Consider the following 14,717-nt stretch of genomic DNA (forward strand, 5'->3'; position numbering starts at 1 on the left):
CTTCAGCTTCCAGCCACTGCAACTCGGCTGCTGGGACTGCAGGCAAGCAAGGAGTAAAGCAAAGGGGCAGGTAAGCAACACTCCCATTCTGCAGGTTTTACAGCAGTGCTTGAGCCCTGCTCCAGACCAGACGTGGGCCCTCTGCAGCGCAGCAGCGGCTCTGCCATGGTTGCCTGTCACAGGGCACAAAGAGCTGCGGAGGAGCAGAACAGCTTAGAGGCAACCCTTGGCTTAACCTGCTTAATCACCCACTAAAGCATGGGTCTAAGCATTAGCAACTACTCCCACTGCGAATGCTTCTGGCCCCTTCTGCAAGTGCACGACTCAAGCCTGCAGCACAGGAGACCTGAGAATCCCAAATTGCTGCTGGTTTATTTACCAAAACCCAAACTCTCAAAGGAATCCCCCCTCCCACCATTTTACACAGCTTTGAAGAGCAGAGGCTACAGAAGCTGCACAGTGGATTACCAGGCAACATTTATTAGAGCATTTCAAGTATACAATGATTTTACCGATGGTTGTGAGCAGCTAAGATGCAAATGGATGCCAGTAGGAAAGGGTGACCTAGAACTAGCAGGCAATTAATGTGGGAAATTAATGCTTTCAGCTGAAAGAAGAGGAAAAGAAAGTATCAGATTAAAAGACTGGGTAAGTTTGGGGATGGGGAGGAGAAAGTATAGAAGTTCTTATTTGAGATCACTTCAATTGGCAACTTACAAGTAGCAGAAGCTGTCTGCTATTGCACTCTTCCCTTGGCATCCCAAGGACCTAAGGTGTGCTTTTTCCACTGAGAACAGACAGCATTTTCCCTGGTAAGAGTGGAGTCCTCACCACTGGGTGCTTCTGGAGTCCTAGCTTAGCACTTAAAGGGATTTAGATCCCTGTCTTTGCATGCTCACATGAGAACCAGGCTGCTGGACTTCCACCAGCGAGGAAGCAATGCAGACTTTCAGCAAGAGCACACTAAAACTATCAACTCCTCTCTATAAGGCAGCTGTAGGTCAGGACGCTTTTGGGGTGCCTGAGCTTGTTGTTTAGAAAAGCAAGGACCACATGGCAACAAGACTACAAGGTCCTCTGACAAGAAGGACTGTGCGTGTTTCCCAAGGACTGTTTCTGAAAGACACGGCCTTAAAAGTATCTTAAAGCAGAGACTCCCCCATTGATGCACAAAAAGGGCACGACCAGGGAAGGACTGAGCTCTGAGGTGATCACCTCCCAAACCACAGGCTAGGTACCATGCCCAATTTGCAAGTTAGTAATTCTGCATTTAAGATAATAGCTGCCTCAGTTGTGTCTTAGCCTCCTGCATTTAATAACAAGGAGCAGCTGAATTCAAGAGCTTAAAAAATAAAAGGGAATTTAAATGCTTAACGTTTAAAAGGGCATCTCCAGAATGACTGTCCTTCAAGAGCGCTAAGCTCTGAGGTATGTGATGGCAGCTTAGCAGTCAGGCTAGCAGAATGCAGCAGAGTTTCTAAGCCTCCCAAATACACCTTCTAACCAAATGGATCACAATTCTTTGGAGCAAAATTGCTTAAAAACTTGTCTTCAGCAAAGACCATTTAAAAATCCTGGTCGCCAACCAATTTGCAAGTAAACAAGTATTAGAAACAGCAACAACACCGGCTGTTAGATCAGATCAGATCTGATCACTACAAAACCATGCTAAGGACGGCCACACGACTCCCATCCTGGATGCTGCCAGCGCCTTCCTCACACACATCCTACAACTGCTTTGTAAAACGTGTTTGTCTAAAGGACCACAATGGAAGACGTGTCTGGACTTCATGAGACTTCAAACAGAAGGGCATACATACATTAAATTAACAGACTCAACCTTCAGCACAGAGGAGTTTGATAGCGTTACTGGCTAGAGTCACAGAAAGTTCCAAATTTGAACAGTCTTGAACCACTTCCAAAAATTCCAATGGCTTTGTAAGAGTTCCAACAATTAATGGGTATATAAAACGGAGACGGACTTCTCCTGCAGAAGAGTTGGGGCTCTTCCAGGCTGACCAGACTGCTGGTACAGAAGGGAGTTGATTTGACTTCCCCCGCCTTCCCACCAGTCCACTAAAAACTATGATTTCTTAAAACCTTCTTGATTTCCTGACGGCTGATTTAACAGGCTGCAGACTCTGTCAATCATAGTGGATGGCAGTATAGAAGATTATCCAAACAACCTGTGGAGAGGAAAGGAATGGAGGTTATTTCGCTGCCTCTGGGGAGGGTTCAGATGCAGAAAGCAAGCCACATGGTGTGCTCTCAATAGAGGACTGGGGACTGAATTCCAGCTTTGAGATGGTCTAAGAGATGTTAGGATCACCACACACCACAGTGGCATTGAGCTTGCTTCCCTTCTAGGGTGTCTCCACATTAAAATCCCAACACAATCCCTCTAGTGATCTAGAAACACCCCCAAATCAGGCACTGACTGTATTCAGACTCCTGGAGGGGGTAAGGGAAAAACAAAGGCACCCAAAGCACCACTTTGGGCATAACTAGACAAGAGTCCACCAAGCTGGGGAGACATACAAGTTAAGTGGTAGATGTGGAAGTATACCTGCCCATTCCTGCATCGTCTCCTACAGAGGCATCCCAGCATATTGTATTTCATTGCCAGCAGCCATCAGATTGTGGCATTTACCTTCCCAATCAAGTTCACTTATAAGGTGATGTGAGCACATCTCTCTTCTATCAGCACCTCACCTGCTCTTCTTCCAGGTCTTTTCCCTCAGGAAGTGTACCAATACAATTCACTAATCAAAGAAACCAAAAGGCATTACCAGAAACAGTGCAAAAGATGTCATGAATCCTTCCTTTGTGAGCTCCCACGTCCCGCCATACTCCTCCTCATCTATCTGCTGGAAGCTGCTGAAGTAGAGGTACAGAACACCAGCATTGATCAGGCAGAATCTGGAAGAAAGAGATTAGGAACCATCATTTTGGTGATACAGGACACAGGTAACCAACATGCCATATAGCAAAGTAGCACTGAAGCATCTTTCATCCTCAGCAGAGAGGAAATAAAGAGGACCACTGTTCCTGCAACACTTCCCAGGCAGCTCAGTCCTCTTCCTTAAAAGAGCACCTTGGGAGCAGCTTGTCAGGGCACACCAGGTACGGATGAAGTTCACCTCACAGGGCATGACCTACTCTTAGTAAGGCTCCAGACCCAGCAGTTACAAGCTGGAAGCATCAGCAGATCTGCAAACCCTGCAAGTTTCCCTATCCTGCAGATCAGCAGCAGTCCTGCTCCCACACAGGATCCTATTTCCTTGTGTGTGCTACTTGATTTTGAGGCTGCTAAGAGGGAAGACTGCTATCCTCCATGCCCAGCATGTCACCGTTAGTGTCCCATGGCCAAGTGCAGTGGCTCAGAGAGCCAGGGAAGGCTCGACAGCGCCCTCAGAGCAAAGCTCTCTGGTTCAGTGTGAGACAACTCAGCGGTCTCTAGGCTGTGCCTGCAGTTACACTGCAATGGAGAGAAAAACCATGAGCTCCTGTTTGTCCTTAGACACATTTGGCTTCAGAACGCTCCAGCTTAGGACAGGGGTCACCTGGGGAGTGACAGGTACATTCCCTGGAAAGCAGGCTGGGGAGGAAGGGCAACACAGGATGACACATACACAAGCTGGGTGAGTGGCAGCAAGCTGCAAGCAGCTGCGTGACTGCACACCACAGAGAAAGCACCCACACAGCTCTGGAAGCTTTTAGCTTTTCCACTTACACCAAATCACTTATTTCTCATTAACATTTAGCACAGGAATTGGCTTAGGTGCCTTGTGAATTAATGGATGACTAAGTAAGAACAATGCTTCTCAGCTATTTGCATCTGTTACTGGGAGCACTTCAGAGTTAACTGTTTGCATGTAGCTATCGAGTTCCTGTTGGAGCATCACTGCTTCACAGCCTCTCTTCCCTAAGCTTCAAACTTTTTCTTCTCCCCTTCTTAGACACTTGATGCTACTCCCTCCGCTTTCTTGCCCCAGCCAGGACACTCAGGAGGAGGGACAAGAAGACGAGTCCATTTTGCCTAAGGAAAGCTGTGAGGCTGCAAGCTTGACCAGGAGACCTTGACTAGGCAGAGATGCTTGCAGAAGGAGACACCCCAGAGCGGGGCTGTGTTTCCCCCCACTGGTGTCCTTCCAGAGGCTTTTGAGTCAAACATTTTCATTTCATAGCTCACTGCAGCCTTTGGACACCAGCAGGGAGGTGACCTGAATCCCATGTCCCAGTGGGGAGCTTTTGCCTCTCCAGGCACTGCCTAGAAAGGAGCTGCAGGAGCCCTGCCAGCAGCGCTCGCTACCTGCGGTCTTTGTGTTTGGGAGAAACCTTTTCTTTCCCAAAGAGAAGCTGCCCCTCTTGTCTACTTACAGACCCCCTCTCTGAGGAGGGTTCCTGACTCAGAGAGGATGACTACTACACTTTGCCACGGCAGGCAGCATACTCATAGCCCTGGTTCACACATACACGAAAAGGCCACTTCATAACTCAACTGAACCTCTCGTTGCCTTCTTCTAACCCTGCTCCCTTTAATAATAATAAAACAAGAAAATCAACAGTAATTCTAAAAAAGCATTAATCAGGCTGAGGAGAGAAAGAGGCTGACGAAGACACATTCTGATCTGTATGGATTTCATGGCAAGTAACAGCCTGGAACGCACCGCTGGCTCACAGACTGCATCTGGCAGCCTGCTGTTTACAGCACAACTTTAAACCAGACACAAAGTCAAGTCCAAATGTGGGAAAGTACATGAGACAGAAAAGGAAATAAACCTTACACTGCTATTCCCACGAATCCCTTCAGTGGAACTACTCCCCAGATGATTCCCAAAATAACTGCAATGATCTGCCGGAACCAGTAGATCACATCTAAAAACTCGTCCTGAGGAGAGAAAGCACAAGAAAGATTTTGGCATTTATTTTGTATCCTTTTTTTTAAGCATCATGCAATTAACAGGTGAAAATTTAATGACTGAACACTTAGTTTTCCATTTCAAGCAGAAGATATTCTCCTCAGAGCAGACGAAAGCAGCTTATGGCATCACACACGCTGGATTCCATGCTTCCAAATTAAGTATACAGCTTTGTCCTCCAAAGGGCCAACTGCACAGGCAACACGTATGCAGGCCCCTGGTTAAGTAAAGATCCAATTCCATAACAGTTCACTGCAATAGAAGTTTAAAGGCCTCTTTATGCTTTAATGTTACAGCCACTCTCCGTGCCCCAGGCCTCCCCTTCCCACAGGCAAGTGCTCCCAGCAGCCAGCTCCAAATCACAAACCACCTCTCACACGTTACCAGTGCTGTCTTTCAGAGCAGCAGTGAAGCTGTCGTTCCTGTCTGTCCCCAGTGCCCAGGCAGCTCTGGGCAGTGCTGACTCATGTGTTAAAGTTCACTTCTGCTCACAGCCTTTTTCCTCCCCAGGGATTGCCCAGCACCTCTGTGATTTTACTGCAGGATGCACACACTTGTTCGGCTCCATGTGGAAGCCTAGAATCCATGTCAGACACTGCCGTTTCTCTCCGTGACTACATTTCTCAGCCATTTTAGCCTTCAGTTCCCATCCCACTGCATCAGAAGAGTGCCACAGCCCTGCTCACTCTGAACACACTGCCCAGTTTGTCAGAAGGGGATGGGGGCAAGCACAGGAGAGCAACTGCAGCTGATGAGGAAAAGCGACACAGATCCACGGCTGTCCCTGAAGGAAGCACAGGGCAGGGAACAGTGAGAGGCACAGCCAGCAAACCGGGGAGTGGACATCCCTGGGGTGCTGCAGGAGGTGGGAGCACCCTGTGTGGGTGCTGCTGGGGGCGGCAGCAGGAACAGGCACTGACCAGAGATGCACAGGGAAGCCTTCATGAGCGCTAAAGCCCCCGGGAAGTCTGTGGCAAACCTGGAAGCTTTGCTGACAAACAGGAGCACCAGGGGCAGGCTGAGCACACACTTTAGCTTGTGTGGAAACCAAAAGACACACGAGATGGTGAAGCCAAACAACAGCTGAACAACTGTGGTGAGGTTAGTCCTCTGCGAGGGCAGACCTATGCCGTGACACGGCAACAGTGGAACTCCTGCAAGCCTGTTCTTGCTGCCGCCCCATCCCTTCGGAGCTGACAGCTCAGCCGGATCTGCGCACGTACTTCTCACAGCAGGTATTTCTGGGTTTAGTTACACCAAGTATAGCTGTATCCAAGTTCAATCCAAACTTAACCGCGCACATCTCAGTATTAACACGGTTTGCGTTTCCTTCGGCCCGCACCCATTGGGCAGCGAAGAACCGCGGCTGCTGGGAGCTACAGCAGAGGTGCCGCATCTGCCTTCGGGCCGGGCGAGCTCTCTGCTTAGGAGAGGCCACCACGGAGCGGGACAGCCCCCGCCCTCACCCAGCCCCGCACCGGCCCAAGCGCGGCCCCACCGAGCGCACGGGGCAGGGCAGGGCAGGGCAGGGCAGGGCGGGTCGGAGGTGCCCGCCCCGCTCCGAGCGCCCGGTGCCGGTGCCGGTGCCCGCCCCGCAGCCCCACCTTGTCGTGCCACGCGGAGTCGCTGCGCAGCGCCTTGCCCCACACGGAGCCGCGCGCGGCCGCGCCGCCGTTGGCCACCGCGTGCTGCTGCGCGTGCGGCGGCTCCTCCCTGCGCCGCGCGCCGCTCATCCTCCCGACAGGAACCGGAACTGGGCCCGAGCCTGATCCTGATCCCGGTCCCGCCGCCGCCGGTCCCGGAAGCGGCCACCGAGCAGCGTCACCCGCCCGCGCCCCCCGCTCCGCCAATCGCGGCGGCGGCGGCGGCGTGTGGCGTCACACGTGACTGCGGAGAGCGCCGCGCCCCGCTACGGCAGGGGAGAGGGGTCAGCGGGGAGCGCAGGGACCGCGCAGGGACCGCGCAGGGACCGCGGTACCGGCGGATGGGCAGCGGCGGCCGCGGGGCGGAACGGGACCGTGTTTATCGCCGCCTGCCCGAAGGCCCCGCAGGGCCGCTTCTGAGCGGAGAGCCCGGACACGGCCCCCGTTCCTGCGGGCTGGAGGGGAGCGCTGGGTCCGGCTCTGGGACAGCAACACCAGAGGGACTGGGAGCTGCTGGGGCGAGTCCAGAAGCTCTTCCCTGTGAGGGTGCTGAGGCGCTGGCACAGGGTGCCCAGAGAAGCTGTGGCTGCCCCATCCCTGGCAGTGTTCAAGGCCAGGTTGGACACAGGGGCTTGGAGCAAGCTGCTCCAGTGGCAGGGGTTGGAACCGGGTGAGCTTTAAGGTCCCCTCCAACCCAAAGCAGTGTTGGGGTTCTGTGGTTCCCTGGGCACAGCTTCCCCTCCTCGCTGGGTGTTCTGACTGCAGATTTCCATCGTGCTTCACTCTCTGCTCAGAACCTGTTGCTGTGCGTTTCCATCTCCCCATAGTTCCCTCTGGAGATGGGCTGCAGGACGGGGGGCTTTGGGGCAGCCTTTGAAATAACCCACGGTTCTGCAGAGCGCTGCAGCTGGTTGTTACCCGAGACATTGCAGCAGGAAGCACCGCAGAAATCATGCTCTTGGAAGTGTATGCAAATGAAATGATGACAGTGGAGTCCTAACGGTCTGACCGGGTTTTAATACCCTTGCCTCACAAGAGCAGTGGTGTTCAACTTAGAACAGCGGATTTCCTCATGTAAAACCACATCAGGAGCGATTCCTCCGCATGGGGTGGGCAGGGTGTGTGTGGGGACCCCCTCTCCTAAACACTCCTGGTGTCTCCCGTTCCCTGCTCCTCTGCAGGCTGAATTCTGGCCCCAGCATCACGGGGTCCCATGAACCAAAGGTAACCCCCTTGGGATGATGCCTGGGAGGCACCGCTCTCCCAGTGGGCAGCCCACAGGGTCAGGATGTGGCTGCAGGGCTGGGATGCGGCACAGGGCTGCTGATGGGAAGGAAACAGAAGAGAGACCTGAGGAGCCTTGGGACCAGTGCCCTTCCTGCCGCAGGTGCGGAGTGGGAGCTCCCCATCCTTGAGCATCTGGGCTCCAGTCCCCAGGTGTGGAGCGGGGCAGGCCCCTGGCTGTTCTCATTCCAAACTGCTTTCTAGAGAACCTTCACGGGGCTGTTTCACTGGGTCCTTCTGTGGGCTCGCAGCTGGGGGCAGAGGCAGGGCTCAGCACCCATTGGCCACCATTCCCTGTGCAGCATTATCCCACTGGACCCCTGTGGCCAGCCGGGTGCAGCCACTGGATGTCCTCAGAGCCTCTCCCCGTGCCCGCTGCCAGGGACATGGCCCGGGATGAACCATCACCCCTGGCCCCATGGCCAGCATCACCCATGGGTGCCCCAGCTCTGCACTGTGCAGCATCACCCATGGGTGCCCCAGCTCTGCACTGTGCAGCATCACCCGTGGGTGCCCCAGCTCTGCACTGTGCAGCATCACCCATGGGTGCCCCAGCTCTGCACTGTGCAGCATCACCCATGGGTGCCCCAGCTCTGCACTGTGCAGCATCCCCCATGACACCGGCTCGGGGGCCGCAATTCGCTCTCAGGGACCCCTGGACGCTCCGGTTCCCAGCCCCTCGGTGCAGCCCCGAGTGCGCATCTCCCCGCGGACACGCGTGGGGCGCTCCCGCTGCCCCCTTTCGTCTATATAAGGCCGGGAGCTCCTGCCGGGGTCCGTCCCGCCGCCCGGCCCCGCCGCATTCTTCTGCCTTGTATGGGCCGGGACGGGCCGGGACGGGGCGGGCGGCACCGCCCCGGGCCCCGCTGCCCGCCCTAGGGCCGCGCCGCGGGCCGGGTCCCGGCAGAGCAGCGCCGGCCGCCCCGCAGCACCGCGCTTCGGCCCAGGTGAGGCGGCTCCGCCGCGACCCGGCCCCGGCGCTCCCCTTCCAGAGCGGGAGCGGGAGCGGGAGGGATGGAGCCGAGGCAGAGCCGGTGGGGCGGGATGGAGCCGGGGGCAGAGGGAGGAACGGGAGGGATGGAGCGGGGTGAACGTGGAGGGGACGGGAGGCGGCGGCTGCCCCGGGGGGAACGGAGGAAGCAGGAGCAGGGCGAGGCGGTGGCAGAAGCCCCGGGGAGCCCGGCAGGGATGTCCCAGCCGGGGGAGGCGAGGATGGGTCCTGAGCAAAGCGCTCCGTTACCGTCTGCAGTGACTTGGAGCTGGGACGTCCCTGGCGCTGCAGGAGCTGATCCGGCCCCCGGGGCTTCACCCTCCTCCTGTCTGGAACATTGCTTTGTCCCCCGAGTCTTATTTGTAGACGGCCAGAGCCAAGATCCAGGTGCATGTGATGGATGCTCCATAGATCCCCCAGTGACCTGTGAGCAGCCACAGGCAATAAACTGTTGTAAGGCAGAAAAGCTTTACTCAGCTCATTCCCTTCAGTCTTAGAGGAACGCTGTGTTTTGTTTAGCCTTGGCCATGAAAACTTGAGCTCCTTTTGGCTTCCCTCCCTGCCTTTCGGCACAAAGCGTTAGGGCTGTGATAAAAGCCAGAGGGGCTCTAAAGCACGGATGTGTGGGAGAAGGCGGCGTCCGGAGCAGCATTCCTGGGGCGGAACATCCCGAGTGTCAACACCCGCCGCCGCTGACCAAAGATGGTCGCGTTTCTCCGCTCACTTCATTTTTCTCCCCCCTCGCCCCCGGCAGGCTCCGTGCGGCTGTAGGAGGAGTTTGTGGTCACCTCCCCTCTGAGGCGCTGCGGCCAGATCCCCACTGAGGTGAGCGAGCCCGGTGATTCCCTTGGGAATGAACAGCGCAGGGCGCGTTGTGCTGCGGGGTCCTGTGTCCCATCCCCACCGGGCATCAGGAGGGTGCTGGGTGCTGGGTCTGGTTCACGGTGATGGGTGGTGTCTGTGCAGGGTCTTCGCGTGGTGGCCCCCGCAGCTGTGCTTTGGAAGGTTTGCTTGTGAGGTCCTTGTTCACTGGACGTGGTGGGAAGGAGCTAGTGCAGAACACTCGGAACCAAGCCCCACTGGGTCTCTGGTGTGCGACAGGAGCTGAGGGAGGGCTGGGATGAATCTGTCCTGGGGGTTGCTGCACACTTGGCTCCTGGTGCTGCTCCGCTCCTTCCCATCCACACACGGAACCCGCTCACTGGCTTCAGTGCCAGCGGACGCACATCAGGAGATCTCTGGTGGACAGGAGCTGGGAGCGGATGATGTCCCTCTGAGGCTGTGCTGGAGACTGCGGAGCAGCCCCACGCGGTGCCAGCACTGCCAGAGGAGCCTCCTGCATGGCCAGCTTAGGGGGACACCCCTGAGCACCATAACCGGGGTGGGTGCAGCTTCTCTTGGGCAGGGAGAAGGCACAAGCCCGGGGGTGCAGGAGGCAGAGAGGGGAGCAGTGCAGGATGAGGGAATAAGAGCCGCTGGTGTTGGGAGGAGTGTGGTGACCAGAGTGGCACAGGGCTCTCGTGCCAGCCTGGCTGTGGTCCCACCCAGTGCTAATGTCCTTGGACCTGCTGGGTGGAAGCAGCACTGGGATGAGCAGCTCCTTAGCAGAGGTGGCAAGGCCAGGACCAGTCTCTGTGGGCCTCCTTCTTGGCAAGGAGGAAGCCCAAGGCTCGGTGGCTGCGCCACTTGGCCCAGCTGAGTTCACCCCAGGTGCAGGGCACCATGGCCAGGCATGAAGCCATCTGGGTGTTGAGTGGGAACCCCAGATGGGCTCAAAGACCCAGCTACAGAATGATCAGGAGATGGATGACCAGGCTGAGCTGGACCCTGGGACCAAGCATCTTTCCAGGGCATGTTTTGGATCAAAAAGCAAACCCATGTGCTGTCAAAATCACACTAAATCCCCCTATGGAGAGGCATCACCCATAGAGAGGGTGCCAGGCTGCGTTCTAGTCCCAGCCAGGGCAGGGTAGACATTTCAGCCCCTTGGAAGAGAGATAGAAGGAGGGGAGGGAAAGAGCAATGCGTGGGGAGGGCTGTGCCAGCACAGGAGGAAGCTGTTTGCTCTGCCCCAGCCTGTCCCATGCTGGGGTCCTGCTGGAGGGATGCTCCCCAAGCCCCGCGGTCCCTTGGGTGCATCAGCATTAAGGACCCAGCTGGGCAGTGGATCAGCACACACAGGGCAGGCAGACCTGCTCACTGTGGGTGCTGCTTTGTGCTCCTCCTTCAACACAGCGTGGCTCCTAACTGTCCCCTGCGGAGAAGGCAGGAACCCAGGCACAGGGCACGGGGCAGAGCAGGAGCACCCTGCGTTTGCCCCATGGAATTCATTCCCACTCCATTGATTTAACCTTGCCCTCCAAGAGCTGCTCGCCAGGGAGATGCTGACCCAGATGGGGAAACTGAGGCACGGGGCTATGAGGGAGCAGCGGCTGCAGTAGGAACATGAGGGCTCTGAGCAGCATCGCTCTCCTGGGCTGACCCTGCCCCACGCTTTCTCTTGGGGCTGTATGGGAGCAGTCGTCACCATCCCTGTGCCAGGCGGGGTTTGACTGGAAGAGGTGTGAGCATCCTCCTCCCAGGCAACATCGATGGTTACTAGGGGTGCTGAGCACCTCATAAGGATCCCATTGGGTCCAGCACAGGGTGCCTGAAATAGTGGCTGCTTCCCCGAGCCTGGCAGCATGGGGGGATGTCACCAAACCCTGCTTGGAGGCTGTGAAGGAACACGGGTGGGAATGGGCTCAGCATGGGCTGGGGGCAGGACTGCCTCTGAGAGACCTGGTTTTCCTGCCATGGACCTGCCTTGGTGGTGTTTGGGATCCCAATGGTCCCTTTGCCATTCCCACTGGGACTGGCATTGCCACAGCTGTGTCCCAAAGGCCTGTCCATCCCACTGCTGCCCCTCTGGGCTGCTCCCTTCCCGTGGTCTTCATCACCTGTAATGAACAACAGCACCAGCCCTCAGCACCCACGGTCCCACTGCTCTCCCCCAGAGGCCCACTGCCCACCCCACTGCTCAACCGCACTGCTCACCCCACTGCCCACATCACTGCCCACCCCACTGCCCACCCCACTGCTCACCCCACTGCCCACATCACTGCCCACCCCACTGCTCATCCCATTGCTCACCCCGTATGTCAGGGCCCTCCCATGGGTCCCCGGGCAGCGCATGGGGCTCACCGGGCACTGCAGCAGGAGGGAGGCATCAAGCAGCCTTTGGCCGGGCTGTAGCCGGCAGTGTTGGAGGTGGATGGACGGTGGGATGGGTGAGGGATGATGGATGGAGGGGGAAGGGAGGCAGTGGAATGTGAGGAATGCGCCCGGAGCAGATAACCCCTTCCCGCTGGGTGCTGGGTGCTGTGGGCTGCTCTGCGCACTGAAATGAAGGATGCTGGGGAGCCCTTCGGCCCAGGAGAGCCCCGACAGAGGAGGGGATGCTTGGAGGGGGGGGCATTGCTAAGCTCTGCCCATCCCCGTGGCTCCCCGGCACTGACAGCAGTGGGGGGATGCTGGGTGCTGGGCTTGGCCCCTGTCCTGTGCATGGGGTGCAAAGGGGACAGGCAGGAAGCAGGTCTGGGGGGGTGCAGGCAGCAAGCTCCATCCAACCCTGCCACCACTGATCCCCCTCCCGCCCTGCCCCAGGTGCCCCCCCCACCGCCACCATGTCCAGCAAACGCGCCAAGGCCAAGACCACCAAGAAGCGCCCGCAGCGCGCCACCTCCAACGTCTTCGCCATGTTCGACCAGTCCCAGATCCAGGAGTTCAAGGAAGCCTTCAACATGATCGACCAGAACCGCGACGGCTTCATCGACAAGGAGGACCTGCACGACATGCTGGCTTCCCTCGGTGAGCAGACCCTGCCCCACGTGTCCCCCGGCCCCTATGGGGGATGCGGGGAGAGCTGCTGGGGGACCACTGCTGGAGCCTGCCTTTGGTGGGGTGCATCGAGGCACAGACCTCCCGCTTTGGGCCAGCCTGAGGCCGGCTGCAAAACTGGGGTGGGAGGAGGAGGAAAAGGGGTTTCTGTGCTGGCAGCAGTCGCCTGTAGAAGGTGTTTGTGGAGACACCCAAGGGCAGCAGCTTGGCTCATGCTGCTCACTAGAAGGGAAGGGACCCTCGGGTTGGAGAAGCTTTGCTATGAGCAGCCACCGGTCACAGCTATGGGGTATTTGAGTAGCCTCACCCCTGAGCATCGCTTGGGCTCATTCCCTTTGGGACAAAGCCCTCGCATTGCTCTCAGAAGGGGCTGGCCCCTGCACCAGAGATAACTGAGCCCGTTGGGACGCGCAGGTCTGGCCGCGCTCCCCATCCGAGCCCTTCCCCTTGGCTGCAGGCAGGGCTCCCAGCTCCCACTCCCTGCGGCACAGGGGGGGTCTGTCAATGATTGACCCAGCAGCCAAACCTGTTCTGGGGGTCCCTCCTGGCCCCGCACCCTCCTCCTGCTGGGCTGCGGCAATGGGAGCAAAGGGGCCGTGCGCTGGGGGCAAGCAGAGGAGGTTAAACCATGCCCGGTGCAGCTGCAGCAGGAGCAGCGTTAGGGACCCCGGCAGCAGGAGGCTTGTCCCCATGTGGGGACACTGCTGCCCCTCTCCTCTGGGGGTGCTGGGGAATGGGACAAAGCCAACCCCCAGATGAATTCCTGCAGCTGCATCAAGGCTCAGCCTGTCGTGATCCAGCCTGGTTCATTTATGGGGAGAGGTGCTGAGTGCGGAGCCCTGGGCACTGCAGAAACGCCTTCCCGTGCCCGTGGGGTGGGTGGACATGCACCCACAGATTCATTTGCAATGAAAAACACCCCATCTGGGTGCATGGCTTTGGGATGGGTGCTGCGGGGACAGGGGACCCTGCACCCACACCTCTGCCTGTGTCTGGCAGGGAAGAACCCCACTGACGAGTACCTGGAGGGGATGATGAGCGAGGCGCCAGGGCCCATCAACTTCACCATGTTCCTCACCATGTTTGGGGAGAAGCTGAATGGCACCGACCCGGAGGACGTCATCCGCAACGCCTTCGCCTGCTTCGATGAGGAGGCATCAGGTACGGGCACCGCCTGCACAGCCCCATGCATCCATCCATGATGAGGGTTGGGGCCAAAGCCTTTGGGATGGTCCCGCAGCCGCTCCAGGGTGGGGATGCGCATGGGGTGTCCTTGGCTCTGCACTGCCCCAGTGTCCCCTGTGCCATCCCTGCAGGCTTCATTCACGAGGACCATCTGCGCGAGCTGCTGACCACCATGGGAGACAGGTTCACGGACGAGGAGGTGGATGAGATGTACCGCGAGGCGCCCATCGACAAGAAGGGCAACTTCAACTACGTGGAGTTCACCCGCATCCTGAAGCACGGGGCCAAGGACAAGGACGATTAGAGCCTCACCTCTGCCCCCTCCTGCGCACACCCCCACTGCCCCTCGGCTCCCCTTTGCTGCCCCCCCATGGGAAGCACCTCCCAGGACCAGCACCCTGCATCAGGTCACGCTTGGAGGGGAAGCGCTCCCATCACTGCACCCCTGTGTGCCCACCCATCAGCCCTGGGCCCCCAGCACCATTCCCACCCACAGGCTCGCTCCACTGGGACCCCCAGCCTGGCTGTGACCCCCCCTCAAAGCCACCGAGGTGCTGGTCCCTGGGGCTGGGATGAGCATCCGAGGCGAGCGCTGGCCTGTGGGGATTCTGGCTGGCTCGAGCCTGAGCAATCCCCATCTCAGGACCATAGCACAGAGAGAAACCACCTCTGCCCTCTCCTCCTGCACTCCCTTTCTTCATGGTTCCTTCACTTTGTTTCCTCCTCCCTGTGTGTTTTATGGCTTTAGAGCCTGCGATCTGAGGGATTCAGGAGGCCGAAGCGCTGTATAAAACCTGATGGGTGTGATATGGA

The 14,717-nt window shown here is 57.6% G+C and overlaps 2 protein-coding genes across 2 annotated transcripts; one reads left to right on the plus strand and one right to left on the minus strand.

Annotated features, from left to right (window-relative positions):
• Nucleotides 1-460: 460 nt before the first annotated feature.
• On the minus strand, nt 461-6,681 carry RAB5IF (RAB5 interacting factor). The gene is made up of 4 exons (XM_061361651.1): nt 6,527-6,681; nt 4,788-4,891; nt 2,790-2,919; nt 461-2,186 (listed from the first exon to the last, which is right to left on the minus strand). The coding sequence occupies exons 1-4, from the start codon at nt 6,653-6,655 to the stop codon at nt 2,145-2,147; spliced, it is 405 nt and encodes a 134-aa protein (XP_061217635.1). The 5' UTR covers nt 6,656-6,681; the 3' UTR covers nt 461-2,144.
• A 5,804-nt stretch (nt 6,682-12,485) lies between these two features.
• Nucleotides 12,486-14,717, plus strand: MYL9 (myosin light chain 9). The gene is made up of 3 exons (XM_061361652.1): nt 12,486-12,689; nt 13,719-13,880; nt 14,036-14,717. Exons 1-3 carry the CDS (start codon nt 12,506-12,508, stop codon nt 14,206-14,208), a joined length of 519 nt encoding a protein of 172 aa, XP_061217636.1. The 5' UTR covers nt 12,486-12,505; the 3' UTR covers nt 14,209-14,717.

This window comes from Neopsephotus bourkii, unplaced genomic scaffold (assembly GCF_033783945.1).
Source record: "Neopsephotus bourkii isolate Nb327-2 ecotype Australia unplaced genomic scaffold, CSIRO-AGI_Nbou_v1 NB_1060, whole genome shotgun sequence".
Taxonomy (NCBI): domain Eukaryota; kingdom Metazoa; phylum Chordata; class Aves; order Psittaciformes; family Psittacidae; genus Neopsephotus; species Neopsephotus bourkii.